At 38.1% G+C, this 21,269-nt stretch overlaps 1 protein-coding gene across 1 annotated transcript in view; it reads right to left on the reverse strand.

Annotated features, from left to right (window-relative positions):
* DGKI (diacylglycerol kinase iota) overlaps positions 1-21,269 on the reverse strand; it is a 456,754-nt gene that overhangs the window by 56,116 nt on the left and 379,369 nt on the right. Inside the window, 3 exon segments of the mRNA XM_063725794.1 lie at positions 15,210-15,332; positions 17,640-17,767; positions 18,636-18,676. Of these exon segments, the coding sequence (XP_063581864.1) occupies positions 15,210-15,332; positions 17,640-17,767; positions 18,636-18,676 (292 nt within the window).

Consider the following 21,269-nt stretch of genomic DNA (forward strand, 5'->3'; position numbering starts at 1 on the left):
CTAGCCAGAAGTAGACCCAAACCTAGAAGAGGGTGCTGCTAAGCAAAAGTTTGAAGATAACAAAGTCAAACTTAAGAGCAGCACACCAAATCACTAAGCCCAATCATCCATCCCAAACTAGAAGCTCCAAAAAGAGGAAAAAAAAAAAGCTGACCCAATGCAAATATTACAAGTAATAATGGAAAAGAACCAGCATGACATCTACGCAAAAATACCAGAGGAGAACACAAAACATAGGCAAAGAACACACTAAAAAGATGATGGCATAAAGCAGATAAAAATGATTAACAAATCTTCGTGTAATTTAGAAATGGAGGGAAGGAAGGAGGGAAGGAGAGAGGGAGGGAGGGAAGGAGTGAGGGAGGAAGGGAAGGCGAAGGGAAGAAGGGAGGGAGAGAAGGAGGAGGGAGGGAGGGAAGGAAGGGAAGGCGGAAGGGAGGGAGGAAGGGAGGGAGGAAGGGAGAGAGGGAAAGAAGGGAGGTAGGGGTAAATACAGCATTTGTGAAATGTAAACGTAAAGAAGAAAAATGATCAAGAAATAGTTATAGGGAGGCAAAAAGAGCAAAAGTCTGCCCAGAGTCTTTGAACTAGTTGTTATTAAAGAAACTTGTGGCTTTTTCCACTGTGGCACCACTGCACTGGGAAAAAAGATTAAGAGAAGATAAATAATAATTAAAAATATATTAAGATATGAAACATTGATGAAAGGAATGGAAAAATATACAAATAAATGGAAAGACATCTTTCTCATGAATTAAAATAATTAATATTGCTAAAATGTTCATATTTTAAGCAATCTAGAGATTCTATGTAATTCCTATCAAAATACTAAAGACATTCTTCACAGATTCGTAGAAACAATCCTAAAAAGTGTATGAAACCATAAAAGACCCTGAATAGCCAAAGCAATCTAGAGCAAAAGAACAAAGCTGGAGCCATCACACTACCTAACTTCAAAATATTTTACAAAGCTATAGTAACCAAATCAGCATGACACTGGCATAAAAACAGACAAATAGAACAATGAAACAGGATAGAGAGCCGGAAAATAAATCTACATGTTTACAGCCAACTGATTTTCAACAAAAGCTCCAAGAATACATAATAAGGAAACGACAGTCTTTTCAATAAATAGTGTTGGGAAAAGCAGATATCTAAATGCAGAAGAATATAATTAGACTCTTACTGCATACCATGTGCAAAAATCAACTCAAAGTGGATTAAAGACTTAAATATAAGTCCCCAAACCATGAAACTGCTAGAAGAAAACAGAAAAGCTCCATGACTTCGGTCTGGGCAATGATTATTTTGGACATGACCTCAAAAGTACAGGCAACAAAAGCAAAAATAGAGAAATGGGATTACCTCAAATTCAAAAGCTTCTACACAGCAAAGGAAACAATCACCAGAGCAAAGAAACAACCTACATAATATGAAGTTTCCTCAAAAAACAAAACAAACATAGAACTACCATATGATTCAGCAATCATATGGTAAATATTAAAAGTAAATATTAAAAGAATGTGAAACCAGCATGCTGAAAAGATAGCTGCATTCCCACATTTATTATAGCACAATTACCAACAGCCAAGATATGGAATCAACCTAAGTGTCCATCAATGTACAAATGGATATATGTGGTATATATATCCGTGTGGTATATATATATACACAATGAAATACCAGTGGGCCATAAAAAGAAGGAAATCCTATCATTTGCAACAACATGAATGAACCTGAAGGATATTATGTTAAGCTAAATAAGCCAGGTAGAGAAAGACAAATACTGCATGATCTCACTCATGTGGAATCTAAAATGTTGATTTCACAGAAGTAGAGAGTAGAATGGAGGTTACCAGAGGCTGGGGCATTTGCGGGTGAGGGAGATGGAAGAGATGCTCATCAAAGTAGACAAAGTCACAGTTAGATAGGAAGAATAAGTTCAGGAGATTTATTGTATAGCATGCTGACTATAGTTAAGGATGATACATTGCATTCTTAAAAAATGCTAAGAGAGTAGATGCTAAGTGCTCTCACAATAAAATTTATAACTATGCATGGTAATGCATACGTTAATTAGCTACATAATTAATGGCTATATATACTTCACAACATCATGTTGTATACAATACATAATAATTTTATGTCAATTTTAAAATTATTTTTAAAGAACTAGAATAATAGCTGGGCATGGTGGCTCACCCCTGTAATCCCAGCACTTTGGGAGGCCAAGGCAGGCGGATCACCTGAGATCAGGAGTTTGACACCAGCCTGGCCAACATGGTGAAACCCTGTCTCTACTAAAAAAAAAAAACAAAAACAAAAATTAGCCGGGCATGGTGGCACGCACCTGTAATCCCAGCTACTTGGGGGGCTAAGGCAGGAGAATCACTTGAACCCAGGAGGCGGAGGTTGCAGTGAGCCAAGATTGCACCATTACACTCCTGCCTGGACAACAAGAGTGAAACTCTGTCTCAAAAAAATCAAAAATTAAAATAATATATAGTTACATATTTTTAATTATATACATATCTTTATATATATACATATATATATATTTTTTTTTACTTTGAATTTCCTCTTCCATGAATCTTGATCTGAATATTTGCTGGTGAAAGTACCCTTCCCAATATTAACCCTGCTTATGAGAATATCCATATTGTCTCTAAAATAAAGACAACTTTTCAAACTAGGATACACAGAGAAACTTGAAAAAAAGGGAAGCTCTGGGAGAACAAAATGCTATTTTAGATAGAATATTATGTAATTTAACTGGTAAAAATTAAAATATTTTCATACTGAAACCAGCACAGTCATATTATGGATCCAAAAGCAAAAGTCCCTTGAATTTTTAAAGTCACAAACTTCAAACAAACAAACAAAAAACAAAACAAGACAAAACAGAAATCTGTGTTTGAGGCAGTCAGCTTCAGACAAGTCTCCAGGTTCCCAAGGAAGTAGGTTTGTTGCTCTGGAACGGGGTGTTGTCATGGCAGTCTGAATATATGAAATTACCCAGCTAAACACAGCTATAATATCTTGGAATGAATCACTTTATTAGATTAATATATAGAGACATCACAAATCAGGGAACAAGACATTCAGCACATATTGGCTAGTGGCTGCTGCATTATAGACAGCACTCTATCTAAACTCAAGCATCTCTAAGAAACTCAAAGATACTTTTTTTAGATTGCCTTCAATCCACAAATTTTCCTTCAAAGCCTTTTATCTTTCTAGTAGATCGATTACAAGGCTTAAGGGCACTGAAAAATGTGCCCAGTTTTCTACCAGCAAAGAGCAATACATAAAAGCAAATGAGTATTATATTTGGGAAGGCAAAGGTCTTTATAAAGTATTGCACCTCTTATGATGTTTTATCGTTTTTAGTCAATAAACCTGGAAATGAAATAATGGGTGTCATGACTATTTCAGTCTTTATATCTGGTATAATATACTTTACAATAGGTTTTAGATATGTGCGTTTTCTTGGTAAGCTTCATGAAATGATCAAAACTTACAAGCTGATCCTAACACAATATCCTTTTCATTTGAATAACACTGTCCAGTTTTCTTTCTTTTTATTTTTTTTAGACTCTATGCGTATTTTGCTTTTTTTTTTTTTCTTCATCATCTCATGGCTTTAATTTAAAAGCACCCATGGCCTTCCTACTTGGCCCTTCCTCAGAATGGCTACATCATTTCCTTCTTTGGAGATAGGATGTCAATAGATTATCCATTAGTCTTTCCTAAAGAACAAAGGATAGATTAGATAAATATTGGGGATGCCTCTACATGGGACTCTTACTTTCTGTAAAGAAACATCTACAAATGAATGTCTATCTCTATTCCCAGTGTCCCCAACACATATACCTTCTACTCAGCACTGCTAAACCATCACCTGGTGGGGAGTTGGCCAAGGGATGGGGCCACCACATAGAGATGGGCTTAAGATAAACATGCAGGACAGGTGTGACAGCAGAGTTTAAATAGGCACAAGAGCATAGATTCATATTCTGAAAACACTCAGCAGTGGGATTCCCCAGGACCACAGACTGTGGATGGAGTAGAAGAGGTGGGAGATACTCATCCAATTCACGGGCCTCACTGAAATAGCCAAGGCCCCTTCATTTTCTGGTTACCATCCTGCAATAACAATAGGAAACAAAGCGGGAATGCTGGGGAAGCTAGACACTGTGCTCCTTCTACACCCTACACAGCACACTACAAATAAGTACACCACTCCTTATTGTGAAGTTCTTGTTGGGGAACAAAGCAGCACACATATGTCCACACACTGAAAACAACTCACTATATGTGTATTTTATTCAATTTCCCTTTCATGCCTGTCTTTCCTCTTCACTGTCTAGCTTTGAGGATGAGAACCACAGCAAAAAGACCACTTTCTATAAACATCAAGTGATTATCCATCCTACTCAGGAAGAGAAAGAGAAGCTCTTTATGTCAGCTCTGAATGCTCTTTCTCTGTCGTTTCAGTCATTTACTTGTATTTCTTTTCCCCTCTCCTGACCACAGCCCTGAGAGTTTCCTGGACTTTCTCATTTACCTTTGTCACAGTTGGGTGGAATCCAGTCTTTCCTGGATAGAACAGCCTCCCACCATGTGCTCACACCTTTTTCCTATTTTGAACATGTAAGAATGTTCATGCCTGGTCAGCATTCCCCAGGTTCAACTTTCCTCCCTGCTTCTTGAGCCATGATGCTTGTCCTCTGTTACACTCCTATGTAGTCCCGAATGAAAACTGATTTCCCAGTTGGGCATTCTCTCCAGGCACATTTCAAGGGTCTGCATCACAACTGCAGAAACACCATCTTTGTTTTTCTTCTGTTTTACCGTGAAGTGGTGATGCTACATAAATTCCATCTATTTCCTAAAACTGTTGGTAGACAAGAATCTTCATTCAAATCAAGTGAGCAAAGGTATGATTTACTGTGCTGTGAAAGCATGGCTGCAGATTATCATCTCTGGGCAATAGCTTTCTTCCCTTGAGCATCTCTCAAGGGTGCATTGCCTATCCTGGAGAACTAGTTTGCCAGGCCTGTGACATCACTGGAGGACCCAAGGGAGAAAGAACGAGACCATGGATCTATGTGACATCTTCACCATTATCACTCTCGCCCCAAAGCATCTCTAATTAGGTAAAATAGGACCAGAAATCCCACAGCACTGCAAATCTCCATCGACTACATAATCCTCTCTTTGTTTGCTTTTGGTCCTTCTAATTATGAATATTTCTTTTAAAACAGTGAACAAAGCACATACAGTAAAAGAGAGCAGGCGAGAATGAGAGTGAGAGATGAAAGTTACAGCAAACACACAGAGTGGCATTGAAATGACAGAAAGACAAACACATTCTCTATTCAAGTGGTCACAAACCCATTCAGGCAATGCCAAGCAGCCTCAAAGGTAACATTCACGACCAACAGAGGGAAGGGGTGCAGAAAGAGCAAAATGGAAGAAGACAGAGATGAGCATTTGTGTGGAGGGAAGGAAATAATTTCCAGCATGTAAATAATAAAGGCTGCTTGGTGAGTTCCTCATTTGATACAAATTTCTACCAATTCCCTTTATTATCATAATTTCCCAGTCTTTAAGACTTGCCTACCCAAATATATGCCTTGATGACCCCCATGTGAGCTGTGCTTGAAATATCTTGTTGTTTTTTTAAAACAGATTCCTATATTTAGATATATTTGGCTTTTAGAAAATAGCACTGTTGAGGTTGGGGAGATATTGGTCAAAGGCCATATAATTACAGTTCAGCAGACTAAGTTCAAAAGATCCATTGTACAACATGGTGACTTTGGTTAATGATGATATAACATATTCTTAAGAAATGCACAGAGAGTGCATATTAAGTGTCCTCACCACAAAAATAACTGTGTGATGTAACGCATTCATTGATTAGCCAGGTTTAGCCACTCAACAATGTATATGTACTTCAAAAAATCATGTTGTACACAATAAATACATGCAATTAGTCAATTAAAAAGTTTAAAAACAAATTTTTAAAAAAACACTGTTTTACCTTTAGCATTTACCATTCCATACTTTCTGTATACCCTCAAGTTAGCTGAGTCGCCTGAATGTCTTTCGAGTTTAAAATTTTACTGCCACCTACTGTTACCTTTTAAGAACTGCAACAAAATGAGGGCAAAGGAGTTTGAAATCTATGAGTAGAGAGATTGCGGAAGAATGGGCAAAAGTGGACGGTGGGCACAGAAAAGAAATAGATAAAATAAAGAGATGAAGTTGGAGAAAATAACACTTCACAAGCTTATTCATCCTGATGACGTAGCCATCACATTTTAGCATTCTGTAGACAAAATGAAAAAAGAAATAATTAAACCCAGCACAGTTGTGAAGCAATAAAGGATGGGTGGCTTGCCTTTAGAAATCAGTCTCTGCAATATAGTTGCCAGCCCACTTTCTAAAAAAAGGGTGAAGAAATAGAAAAGGCACATTATTCTAAAATCCAGCCTACAGAGACATACCCGGAGAGCCAGGAGGAAGGACCCTTTAGAAAAAGCGAAGCTGCCAGCTTTATCCTAGTGACTCTGGGAACCCCGGCCAACAGCTTCTGTTGAGACATAATCCATCTGGATTTTGTAAATGTGGACTTCTTTTTTTTCTTTTTAAGCATAAGTTGAAACATGAGGGAGCTCTGGATTGTGAAGGCAAGTCACATGAGAGCCACGTTTAGTCTTAGCACGTGGGGCTTATAAGCAAGGCACCTCACTTATCTCGTGATCCCGGATATGCAATATCTCCCTGTGGTAACTGAGTAAGGGCTCAGCCACAGCTACTTATTTTTAGGAAATCCAAATAAGGACTTCTGATCCCAGTTTTAGAAAATGGAAGACAAAACTAGGCGGGGTTGGAAGCTGGTTTGGCACCTCTGAAGATAACTGTAACATACCCCAGAAGCTTTCTGACAACATCTCCTCCCACCCCACCCTTCTCAGGAGAGGGTGGGAACAGAATCTAAACATTGTCTGCTTCCTCCTGACTCTAATGTGTCTAAGGACAAGAGAGTTTCTCAGTTATAGATCAGTTCAAGGAGCTCTGTGAAAAAAAAATATAATGAATGCAGATAAATCATAGTAATATTGAAAACAAGAAATTAAAATGGGCTCGACAGACTGTGAGAATAATTCAATGACTCCAGTGTTAGATATTAAGAACTGCTATGTACTTAACTCTATTCCAAGAGCTGTGGGAGGTACTTAACTTATAACATTCCATTCCCACCTTTAAGGAGATTGTAAGGGAGTCATGGAGTAAGACCAGCATCTCACAGAGTATTGGAGAAAACTGGTAGAGGATTGTTGTTCTTACGCGTGATGCCTGACACAATCATCCAGAAAGGTAAAAAAAAAAAAAAAGGTGGAGCGGGGGGGCGAGAATGTGGTCTCTATCTCCCTGAATTCCAAATAAGTAGTGCTAGCATGGTGTTGAGATATCTCTTGTTCTGATCTTCTTAGAGTTGGGGGTTCAGAGGGCCCCAGAAGTACCACAAAGAAGTCCCATGCCCGAAATAACTCAACCACCACCATTTCCAGTGATAATATGACATCCCTCTCACATTCCTCAACTCTACGCCGAATATGGTAAGTGACTATTGCTCCACATCCCAGCAACTTGAGGTTTGCAAGCAAATTTTTTTTGAAAATATTTCAAAATGATCACTCTTTCACACTTTAGATCTGTTTAATCAAATTATTCACCTAAGGCAGACACATTGAGAAAACAAGAGGGTTGGTGGAAGTTGGAGAATGCAGCAAATGGACCAACAGTTTATTTTGGAGGTGAATGCCTGGGAAACAATTCCTCCTTGCCACCCTACCTGCCACTGTGCTCACCAACAGTGCCCACAACTTCCTATACCCACCATACTTACCTTTTACGTTCTTGCTTGTGAAATACCAACATTGCTCCAAGTCAGGCATTCAAGTGCATCTTTATTATTTTGATCTGTGAATTCCCTGGATCAAGCATACTTATATTCAAATTTGAAATATGTAAATGGAACCCACAGCCTAACAAAAATGGTCAATATTTTACATATTATTTTGTTATCATTATTATTTTGTTATAATTTGATAAGTACTGGGTTTAGTATAGCAATAGAAATAGACATGTATCTATTTTGGTTTGACAGAACACCTTTTCTATCAAGGGATGTTCTATGAATGGAACATCCTTCTATTCATCCCAAAAGCCTGCCTTGTTGAATGCCTACCATTCTAGGTATGGTGCAAAGTGCTATGGAGACAGAGGGAGAAATGCACAGTTTCGTCATCCAAGGAACTCACATGCTTTAAAGAGGGATCCAATCAATACTGCCTCACATTCACAGTATTCCTGAAGTGTGAATAAATATGGCTGCCAGCTTTTACAAATGTAAAAAGAGAGCCACTTAACACTAATATTTCCTCATGCTGTAATCATTGGCAAAACTTGGAACTCATGGCAATGAAAGGCGAGAATTTCCTGGGATTATTTCAAATAAAATGGACGTTTAACATCAAACTAAGTTTGTTTGTTTTTCTTTCAATGTCAGTCAAAATAAGATGTGGTACACAGGGAATTCTGTTCTAACTCTTCCACTAACTGAACTTGGAAAGGTAAATTTAAATCCATTTCCTCTGAGTGGTTTAGGGCCTCCATATGCATAACTGATTGAGGAACAATTCTAAAAATAACAAAGCAAAATCTCTTATTAAATATTTCACACACCCATAGGAATAGAGCGTTATTATGTGCTTGCCAAATAGAGTAATTCACCAATTCATTTCAAACTCGAGGTAAGTCAAGAAGAAAAAGAAGAAGGAAGACATATGTCAGCTATCCTGTATTCTTCCAGCTGGAATGAGTATCCGGGGTGAGCAAGATTGAGACCAGTCAAAGGTAAGCAGGGATGTCAAAGGTAGGTAGAAATGGGACCCAACTATCTCAGTGAAACAGATGCCAGGAGCCATCTTTATCCTGACAGCACTGATTTCATCTCTAAGATACATTTCAGCAAAACCTGCATTCCACTAAGAAGATTAATTTTCTCCCGCTTATCTGATTGTGAAGCTCAAAGAATATTTCCAAACTCAAAATGCTGTCCAATAGTCTGTCCTCCTGTTGAGAACCTGACGCTTTCACAATAAGCACAATTACCCTTTTTATTAAGTTCGGGCCATAACCTAATGTTCCCAGGAGAAACTGAGTAAAGAAAATAGTTGAGGACCAGAGGGGAATGAAGTTATTTCTCCCATAATCAGCCTAGAACATCTGAGTTTTCAGAACACAGGAGGTTTCTGGGCTTTATCCTCTCAATATAGTGATTCAGAATTGCAATTGCAGACTATACTAAAAAGGCCAGTTTTTCAGTTTAAAGTATTATTGGGTGTCTTGATATCTCCAAATAATTTCTCGGTTGTCCAAATTTCCTTAAGCACACATAGCATACAGGGATGTTGAATTACCATTGAGTGTTTTCCATTATTTGAGAGACATTTCTGGTTTACACAATGAGGAAGGACAAATACTTATCTGTTCATATGTAAAAGATGAAGAAAATACACACAGAACCCTTAATAAGCCTATTTTTTTCTTTGAGGCTGACATTTTTGTTAATTCTTCAAATATTCATCCTTTCTAGGGTCAAAAAAGTTAAATCTAAAAAAAAGCAGCAAATTATATTTCCTCTTGTTTCCAGAACACTCTATGCATATATCCATAATAGCACTTATTAGTAGGAACTATAATAATTAGTCTAATATTTCCCCTTTAAATATAAGCTCTTCAACGGCAATAATTATTTCTTCTTTAGGTTTATATCTTCAGTACCTGACTTCAGTCACTGAAGGTGCCCAATATTGATTTGTTCAATACATGATTGACTGAATTGTTTACTCTGTTTCTTAGGATTCAAATGAAATCACAAATCAGACCTCACACATTATAGTTAAACATTTGATAGCATTATCTTTCCTTGTCGACAGAAATCCTCTGTCAATCATAAAAACCCATTAGCCCTGTGCAGCTGATTGGGTACCAGATACCTGCCTAGACAGTTATCTGGATTGAATATCTGCCCTCGGTGTGGTTCACTACACTGTTTCCCCTGTGTCTTAGTCTAGTGGTAAGATATTATTTGTGTGACAGTCCATTTTAGTTCTTTCAGGACTTGGGGACATTGAGAAAAAGTACACCTCTTTCAGTCATTTGGGGGTTTCTTACAAACTACAAAATCTAAGAACTGGAAAAAGGTTACTCTGATTCAGAAACAAAAGCAGTGTCTCCTAGCCCCTTTACCTGCCTGCTCTTAACCCATCTGACTCAGAGGTGAGTCAGTCCTTTTCTCAAAGAAAACTTAAGAAGAATATGTCAGAGTTTTCATTCCATGCCTATTTTCTTATCTCATAGACCCTCAAGTGGCAAAATTCTTCCTTACAACTCAAATAGATTTGGTCTGCTAAAATTTAAGTACATTCCCTCCTTATTAATCTTCTGCCAAATGAAATATAGTCTTGTCACTAATCGTGGTGGTACAATTAATGATAAGAGCAAATACATTTCCAGAATCATGTCATTTTAAATAGAACTTCCTTGGACACTGAAAACATTTTTTTTTAACTTAAAAAAAAATCATTATGGTCCCAGCAGTAATAATGTCAGTCAACCACTTCTCACCAATTCATTTCAAACTTGGTTCTAAAATATTTGTTATTATATTCACAGGTTTTGAAGACACTATACACATTGTGTATCCTACTTTGGAATTATAGTCTTTCCCATAGGACCTGCATATAAGTAGGCATGTGTATATCTTCCTTTAAAATTATAATGTTTCTAAGTGGAAACATTTAATATAAATGCAACCAGTTCCAGTAATGATAGAAATCTAATTCATCCTCTTTATATTAATTGCCTCTCACTCTGCCTGAGAAAAAGGGAGGTTGATGGATCTAAGGGACTATTTTAAAGTTTAAAACCATGGGAAAATGCTGAGAAGATCCAACAGAGCCGGGTCAGTTGCAATTTGGAGGGGAAAGGGCCGCTTGGCACAAAAATACTCTGGGTGCCTTGGAGGAAGAATGATATGGGGAAAGCCTTGCAGGTATATTTCTTTCTGTTTTCAGTACTTTTTTCTTTTAAATCAGACTTCTCAGAATTTTGTTTTATTTATCTTTTCAAAGAATTTTTTAAATTCTTTTTTTTTTTTTTTTTGAGATGGAGTCTCGCTGTCGCCCAGGCTGGAGTGCAGTGGCACGGTCTCAGCTCACTGCAAGCTCCGCCTCCCAGGTTCACGCCATTCTCCTGCCTCAGCCTCCTGAGTAGCTAGGACTACAGGCACCCGCCACCACGCCCGGCTAATTTTTTGTATTTTTAGTAGAGACGGGGTTTCACCATGTTAGCCAGGATGGTCTTGATCTCCTGACCTCGTGATCTCCTGACCTCGGCCTCCCAAAGTGCTGGGATTACAGGCGTGAGCCACCGAGCCCAGCCAAAAATTTTACTTGCTGTTCATCATCTGTCTGTTTTATTCTCCTTGTCATTGATTTCTCTCATTATCTTTATTATTTTTCTCCCCTCTCATTTCTTTACACTGGGATTATTTTTCCAATTTATCAAATTGAATGCTTTGCTTATTTGCACACAATCATTTTTCCCTTGATAAATGAATTTGCAGTCCTAAATCACACTACGCATACTACGTTAGCAGTGTCTCAAAAACTCTGATAAGTAGTATTTTCAGTTCTAAGAATTGAAAGTTTTTCTTTTGATTTCTTTTTATATAGTGAGTTATTTAGCACTGTCGACAAGATGTTAAAATTGAACCTTTCCTATCCCCCAAGTTGACTGGGCCTTTAAAGCTTAAAGCAACAGATGCTGATCATACCTAGATTATTACAACAAGTGTTCAGGGCCTTTTCAGTTACTGATTCATCAGTACTCTAACTGGGAAGGTAAATTTTGCATTATCGAGTAAGCTGAAACTGCATATATATTCTGCAACACAGAAGGGCACAGGATGGTTGCTGCATTTTTAAAAATAATAGAATATTAGAAATCCATATCGAAATAGAGAAACAATTTATAGCATATGTACGATGCAATATTCTATACCAAAAATTATTAAAAACCCACATATATCAATATGAATGAATTTCAAAAATACAATGCTGAGTGAAATGGCAAGTTCCAAAATATATGCATTATATAACACAGGCAAAAACAAAAATACAAGTTGAGTATCCATTATCTAAAATGCTTGGGACCAGAAGTGCCTCAGATTTTTTATTTTCTTAGGATTTTGGAATATTTGCATTATACTTACCAGATGAGCATCCCAAATCCAAATATCTGAAATCCAAAATGTTCCAATAAGCACTTCCTTTGAGCATCATGTCAGCACTTTAAAAGTTTTGGATTTTGGAGCATTTCAGATTACAGATTTTCCGATTAGAGAGACTCCAACTTGTACAATACAAAACAAAACCATAAAACAATATTTTTTACACTACTCTATGTTGTTTATGGCTTGAAAGAAAGACATAATGCAAATATAGAAAAACAATGACATAATAAATCAAGGTGGTTGGTACATGATGGCCGTCTATATAATTTTTCTGCTTATTTTGATTAGAACATAGTTTATATATATTTAGTAATTTTAAACTGAAGTTTACTACCATTATATTTTGTTTCCATCTCTTCTTTTAAAGAAAAAAATGCTTAAAAATTAATTCTCAGCCATATTTACTTCTGGGTAAGTTTGCAGTTGTATATTTAATGTGCGTGCATGGCACCCCTATATTGTAGGATTTTTCACTTTACAAATGTAAAAAAGAAATAGAAACCAAAGTAAACCTCTGTGTCTCTGGTACGCTGACTTTGTATGGTCTCTTTGGGAAGATGGTGTAGGACAATGGAAAAACCATGGAGTCAGAAGTCAAACCGACCTCAGGTCAAACCTCACTTGCCATTTGAAGTGACCTAAGATAAATATTTTACCCTCTAGGAGACTCAGTTTACTTATCTGTTAAGCAACAGCTAAATTTAAAAATTGTTAAAAGAAGGTAATTTAATTATGATACAAAGCAAGTGGGAAGTAGTCCATCAATAGTAATTATTACTAACATTATTAGATATTTCCACAACTGCAATTATACCTGTTTGTATCAGAGATGATGTCTGAAGGAAATAAAAAGATATTCTAAGAAATAAATGGACATAATAATTTTAAAAGTTAAAGAATTAATTAAAAAGTTGAGGTAAGTCATCTTGCTTAGTTTTGTTTTATTTTTAAGTGATTTAACACAATAATTTTATTATGCTGTGTCTTCTATGAGACAGGAATTCAGACCGAGCCTAGTAGAGATGACTTGCCTTTGTTCCATGATGTCTGGAGATCCAGCTGGAGAAGCTGAAAGGCTGGGAGTGAATGTTTGAATGCCACTTTGCTTGTTTCAAAGTAATTTTTCAGGTTTTTTTAAAAAGTGTCTACTACTCCAGGGCATTTTAGAACTAAAGTAGTATAAATGACTGTAAAAAATTATAGCCGTAAATTGTAGATCAACCAAAAATTAAGAGACATCCCTAAAAGGATAATATGACCCAAACAAACAGAAAGAGTTGATTTTGACATCTGGTTTTAAGAACCTGGCTATCATATAAAGTGGTAAATTTATTTGTGATTCTTGGGAAGAATATTTACTATCTTATATACAATTATTTTATTTATCATGATACATACATCAGTATGTTATATATAGAAAAATCAGGACCTAGAAAACTAGATTGAGCTCATATTCTGCTTTGTGGAAACAGACTATATACATATACAACTAAAATACTCATCTGGTTTGTCTAGGCTTAATTTCTATTTCTGTAGCTAATTAAAACTCTAATTTTCCAATAAGTCTGCCCACAGATAAACGGCCACTTTTTTAGCCATTCGTGGGTGGCTGACTCACCCTGCTTCGCAAGCCTCAATTCTGTATAAAAAGGAAATGGAAAAACATCCTGAATTGTAAGCAATCAAAATGCCATCAGAAACTAACAACACAGTTTAATTAAAAAGAAAATTCCATAGTAATTCATTTTTGTTCCTTTCCCCTCTTCACACAAGAAAATAAGAGGTAATACAGAGAAGCAATTAAAATGAAGTCTCCTTTTGCCCTCAGGGTGTGTCCCTCGAAACTTTGCCAATGAAATAATTAGCTCCAAATTTCTCATTTTTTTCCCTTTTGTAATGTTGAAATGGCTTCTGGTCTTTCTCCAGAAACAAAGCACTTCCTTTGCCTCTTTAGTTAACCCTAGGCTTCTAAGAATCTTTAGTAATCTTGTTATTCTGTCAAAAGACTAAGACTGTGTGGTTACAAGGCCATTGTCATTATTTGATTAAGACCCCAGGTAAACTGGAAACCAGCCTAATTTCATGAACACACTGGATTTGCATAACCTCTGAGATGGATTGGTTGGCCTGAAATTAAAGAGTAGGTGCAAATGAGTGTACCTGTCACCAGAGGAGATGACAGGAAGGTGGATTCACCGAGCACAAAGGTATCAACACTGCTGTGGAACTTCAGCATGCATCCTACACTCTCACCATGATCAGACCTCAGAAGAAAGCACGCGTACTGTTCTAATCTGTGAACAAATGCTGTACTGCTTACCCACAGAGACTGCAGCCACAACATGGGCAGCACCCAGCTTTAGCCAACAAACCCATGTGGCAATACCGGGTAGAGTACACATGCACAGGCTCAGGACTGAGGACCAATGAAACAGCAAGATAACATGTTTGCAAATGAGAAACCACGTGTCACTTTCAAGCTACTCATGATCACTCTCCTGCATGTCTTTATGATGTGGCAAACAGGGACGTCTGATAAACACCAGACTCCAGTAAAGAAGACACTGGTGAGGTTTAAAGTATGTGGAGGTCCACATGCAAGGGGCTCAAGGTGGCTCAGGAGCAAGACAAATAGAAGGTGGAGCTCCATGAACGGTTTGGGGTAGATAAAAGTGAGCAAGGTGCATGGAATGAAAACACAGAGTATCACCTGCATGAGACAGCCTGAGCGTCACTGAAAAGAGAATCCTGCCCATTGGTGCACAGCCCATAGTACATCCTCTCCCAGCAATCACAGTGGCACAGAGGAAAAGAACAGTGAGAGAACTCTTACTGTAGCACGCGGGAGTGGCTGAGATCTTTCAGATCTGAGTCCTCATAATAGGGAGCTATCATCCCCAGCCCACTGTCACTCAGCATGCGTTTCCGCAGGGCAGGATTCCACCAGTCTGAGATCCTGAGAGAAAGAAGGGCACCAGACAGTTAAGCATTCAAAGTCAGCCACGTGACTTCGTTTCCACTTTCTGAAGATGAATCTTGCCAGTAAATGTGAGAAGCAAAATTCATCTTTATGGAGTGTTTACCAGATACTACACATTTATTATTTCATTCATTTATCTCAACAATCATGAACTATCTGTATGATTCTATCCCCTTTACAGATGAGAAAACTGATTTTCAAGATTAAGTCATTTTAAATGTGACATGAATAAGAAGTAACAGACCTAGTGCAGAAATGCAGATTAGAAAATAACAAAGCCCATCCTGTTTCACTGCTTCCCTGTTCCTGGTTTAGTTCAGGGGAAGCAACTGGTGAGAAATAGGAAAGGCACTGATTCAAGCCCTGGTGGATTTTCAGGCTACTTTATTTTCGGAGCTAGAGCTAACAGAGGTCTAGCCAGGCCAAAGCAATTCGTTTTGGCCATTATTTGACATGAAGAAAACGACCATACAAAAAATTAGCTGGGCATGGTGGCAGGCACCTGTAGTCCCAGCTATCTGGGAGGCTGAGGCAGGAGAATGGTGTGAACCCGGGAGGCGGAGCTTGCAGTGAGCCAAGATCGCACCACTGCACTCCAGCCTGGGCGACAGAGCAAGACTCCATCTCAAAAAAAAAAAAAAAAAAAAAAAGGAAAAGAAAAAGAAAATGACCAAATGAACAAAGACCAGGGCAACTTGGCAGAATGGACTTTCTCCTTACTAGATCAAGAGTCAGAGCCCAGGTTAGGTGGGGTAGGAGGATACCCAGACTCTAGCACCTGCTGCTTCTGCAGTAGGACAAAACATTCTACCTGCTTTCCCCACTACTGATGGGTCTGATGCATGGATGTGCCCTGCGAAGGTGGCCTTCCCCACCACCTTTGCGGCTCCCAGGGGTGCATCAGGCTACCCCTTGTGCCTGTCGGCCTTCCCCCATGCTCTGACGTCACAGCTCCGGCTTCCTGAGAACAGCTTTCTATCAGTTCCATGCAGCCACTTGAGTCCCCTCTTGTCTCCCCCTAGACTTGGTACATATTGGACATCAACTGCCCCTGGCAGAGTGGGAAACCACTCACAAATAGCAGCAGTGAACCAAAAAAAATGAAAAAAAGTAAATCAAGTAACAAGGGGAAAACAGGAATGAAGATGACATTGCAGCTGTGCTAGCCTAGTGGCCTGTTTATTCATACTGTATGAGTATGTGTACACGATGTGCATTTACTATTTGGGCATATTGTGTATGGTTTCTAGAGCAATTCTTATTTCAATAATTCAGGCCCCACAGACCAGGAAAACACTAAATTTCATAAGGGCAAAGATTCTTACCTGTTTTTATTTTTGCACTGTTATTCCCCAAGTGCTTACACTAGGACCTGGCACACAAAAATCTCTAAATAAATAGTTTTGAATTATTGAAATAATTTAGAAATATTAATTATGTTTTGGTGGTAGAAGGTAGTAGTTAAATGCATGGGCTCTGGCATCAGGTAGCCCGGGACTGTATCTCATTTTTTCTACTTATTTTCTGTGAAATATTAGGCAAGTAACATAACCCTTTAGGTCTCAATTTTTTAATCTATGAATTAAGGATAATTGTACCAAATTTTCAAGGTCACTAGAATGATGATGATGATGATGATGATGATGATTGTAATAACATTCTATTTAATGTGTGTTTTAAAAATGCCAGGAACGACTTTAAGTGCTTTACCTGTATCAATTCTTTTAATCGCCAAACAATTCTCTGAGTGAGGATTATTGTTATTTGTATTTTACAGATGAGAAAATAAGCACAGAGCACTTAAGATGATTAAGTCACTATGAAGCGGTGGTAGAAATAGAAGAGAGACACAGGACAAAGCTCTTAAAAAGGGCTTGGTATGTCATAGTTATTATTATATAATCTACATGTCTCCAGCAGCCTGGAAATAGCAAAGAAGAGGAAGAGGAGAAAATTTGTCAAATCACCTGTGTCAATTTTTAATGTAGATAACAGAGTTACTACAAACGTATAAGCACAAACACAAGTACTAGTGCTTTCTAGGTGTGTTAGGAAGTGTTGCTGTGATGGGGAAAGAGGCTTGGACATGGTGCAAATCTGGTTTTGTGTTTCTTCATGGCCATTCATAAGACCGACTTATAATAACCACTCTAAGGAAACACAACAAGAAAATCTACATTTCAAAATCATTTGATGTCATTAGAACGATGTCAAGTTCAAAGGTGAACCAGACATGGATGTCACCCTGAGGCCAGCCTCACAGGCCAGGAGAAGCACACTCACCCCGAGGCTTGCTCCACCACCAGGTCAGGCATGCCCGGAGGTGTCCCTGCCGGCTGTGACACCACCATATCTGGGTCCAGAATAAAAATCTCATCTTGGGAAATCTCCATCACAAAGTGCAAATGTTCCTAAGGAAGAACAAGAAGTCTGTTGCATGAAGAATAACAAAACAAGTATTCTTGGTCTCGAGGAATAATGAAATTCTGCAACATGTCAAAGGATCACACTGTATTGTCAGAAGCTTGATCAGTTGGTGATCCTCCCCAAAGCTGCCCTATGGCAGGCAGTGGGAGACAGGGAGAGATGAATCCCTTTGGTTCAGGATTTCCAATTAACCAGGATTTTTTTTTAGGTATATCTAGAAATGGTCTTGCCTCATCTTCTTCCCAAATACTATTAGAGAAGTGACACCCACATACCATTGGCCCAGCAGGAGTGTATGATAAGTGGACTTCTACCCCGTCATCTGGTCAAAGCTAAGCAGCATGGTTAACAACTTTATCATTAGGTTGAATACTGTACATTTTTTTCCTAGGAGAATTCAGATAATGGGAGGAATTCTTGACTTGGGCAAAACCATTTTCTTTTTCCTCATCACTGACCTCTAGGGATTGGCGAACTGAAATTAAGTAGTCTAGTTATACACTTGGGGCCTCAAACTTGCTAAACAGAAATGAGCTTAAAAAGACATAAAATTTGGCTAAGAAGGAGTACAAATATCTTTGTGAATGAAAATTTGGAGTACAGGCTGGTGATAATGTCTACAAGTCAACTTATTTTCTGTACTCATTTGCAAGATCAAGCCACATCATCTTTAGTCCAGAAATCATAAAACACGTGAAGATAAATAAAAGGTTCATAGCTTAAGTTATGAACACCATTCCAAAATTTGTGCCTCAGTGTTTTTCGTTAGAAAAATTCATGAGATTAGCTACCAATAAAGCACATTAACTTGGGAATTTTTCACTTTCACAAGCAGGCTGGAAAAAAACTTACCTGAGATCTGTCTATTCGATAAAAGCGATCAGCAGAAGTTGCTAGGGGAAAAAAAATGCAGATGGCATTCAGAATGTTCTGTAATCTGGCACCAAATTTATAACCTTCTCTTCGACTATGCTGGTCAAAACCCCTACATGGCAGTCATGCTAGTCTCCTGGGACTAAAATAGATTTAGTCCCTAAATCTATTAAGAAAACCTCAGCACTTCCATGCCTCTGCCACTGCTATTCTAAGGCTTGGAAAGCCCTTCCCTTTGCCTCTGCCATCTAAATCGTACTTGTCTTTAAAGAACCAGCTCAAGTGCTTCTGCTTCTGTGAAACCTTTCTCAGTCCCAACCTCCCAACACCAGACAGAACGTACTGACCCTGCCTCAATGCACATTTACATTTTTTAAAACTTCTTATACAGACTATCTTCACAGATAACCATGAGACTAAGAGATCTGCCTCTTTAAAAATCTGTTTCATTTAATCTTTTATGCCTCCTGAAATTAGCACAGGATCTTAAAGAAAGTTAGGAATTGGTATGTATTTATTAAGTAAATAAAGCTAGAAAAAGCTACGGTTACGTAGACTTCTCAGGGAAGTGACTTCCCACTTTGGAAAATGGCTTGAAGATTCAGGGCCAGGGACATATGTGGTCTTAAATGAATCATTTCACTTTCAACCTGCATCCTTAGAGCCATGTCTGAAGGAAGCCAAAACAGCAAAAAAATTATTTAAGCATTCTCTGAAAGAGATTGAGCTACATCTATGGTATGTGAAAAAAAATCTAAATTACAAATTTTGGGTTTCTAGAAATTATTTTAAATATTCCTAATATTAGAAAGAACTATCAGCTGCATTTTGGGAAGCTCAGGTGGGAGAAGTGCTTGAAGCCAGGAGTCTGAGACCAGCCTGGGCAACAAAGCAAGACTTCATCTCTACAAAAACAATTTTTTTAATTAGCTGGGGATAGTGGCGTGCCCCTGTGGTCCCAGCTACTCGGGAGGCTGAGGTGGGAGGACTGCCTGAGCCCAGGAGTTCAAGGCTGCAGTGAACCATGATCATGCCACTGCACTTCAGCCTGGGCAACAGAGTCAGACTCCCACCTCAAAAAAGACAAAAAAAAAAGCAAAAAGAATTATGTGCTTCTCACTTAAATCTATCTAACAAAGCCCAAATATTATAAATAGATTTTCTACAAACAAACAGCACAAGAAAGAAAAACTCAAAATGCAAGCAATTATTTAAAATTCACAAACATTTAATGAGTAGCTTCTCTCCAAAGGCGACAGAACTAAGAAACCAGCCAATCATCGCCCCGGCTCTCTAAAACCTAAGAATAGAATAAAATCTGCCTTGGAGAAATTCACTCTACTTTGTTCTTTTAAACCATGACTGCAATTACATTTTAAAGGTTTTTTTAATAAAACTATGGACTAAAACTACTACCTGGGCTAAGACTGTCAGCCACACCAGTTGTAGTTTTATCTAAGACTTTAGATAGAACATAACAACATAAATATTTTCATAATTTTCTCAAATACAAGTTGTTCCTCTGCAAATTCAGCAATGACAAATAATTATGTTTCTCATTGCTATGGAATAAAGAAGCTGGAGGAAAGTTCTCCGAGGCAGCTGATGAGACATTAACAAAAACCTACATCATGATTTATGTGGGTTAGATCTCATATAGATACAAGTGCCCATCTTCATAACACTAGAAAAATATGCATACGGCATTCAAAGTGTTCTGTGATCTGGCACCAAAGTTATAACCTTCTCTTCCACTATGCCAGTTAAAACCCTTACATTTCAGTCATGCTAGGCTACTGGACAGTCCTGAAATCTTAATAGATCTCTGCTGCTGCCATCCCAATGCTTGCTCATACACTCACGAATCCTGACATACTCATATTCACGTTTATATCCTCTCAGATGCTCACCCAGATAAACAAAAAAGGGGTCTACAATGAAAATCATGTCTCCATATGAACAAAAGAGAGAATAGGTAGTAGATACATTCAGTAGTATGTAAGCATGAATATACAGAGGTGAGAAGGTACTGCAATATGGGTAATTGGATAGAAATGTAGTATTAGGCAGCATCTAGGAGAGAGATATTTGAGATAAAAAACAGACTCATTAAACAATCATAAGATAACTAACCTATTATGCATGCAATACGTCATGCGGATCTGAGCAGATTTGAATGCAACTGAATTTTTCCACCTTTTTCCAGAAACGTATACATCATACTGCAATAATGGTCTCATAAAAATAATATGAATGTTCCATAAGATGCAAATAACATAGAAATTAGTATCCATCCTATGCATATAGAATCCAGCTACTGGTCTGAATTAATTTAAGGCAGGCAGTCAAGCTTTAAGAAAAGAGGGCTGATGAAAGGAAAACATCGGCCTGAGCAACTTGATGCTGGAGTTCAGCCAGAGTTAACCAAGCTGTGTTGAGGGAAATGACTTCAGGAAAGGACAGTGCAATATCAGCAGGCCCACATTGTTCCTCATGCCAATACCAGCCATGTGGAGTCACATGAAGGCTTTCTGAATAATCTTTTGGAAAACTAGAGCCCACCCTATCAACTGATGCCTTGCTCTTCAACTTCCCCAACTCCCACAATACCCA

This window comes from Pongo abelii, chromosome 6 (assembly GCF_028885655.2).
Source record: "Pongo abelii isolate AG06213 chromosome 6, NHGRI_mPonAbe1-v2.0_pri, whole genome shotgun sequence".
Taxonomy (NCBI): domain Eukaryota; kingdom Metazoa; phylum Chordata; class Mammalia; order Primates; family Hominidae; genus Pongo; species Pongo abelii.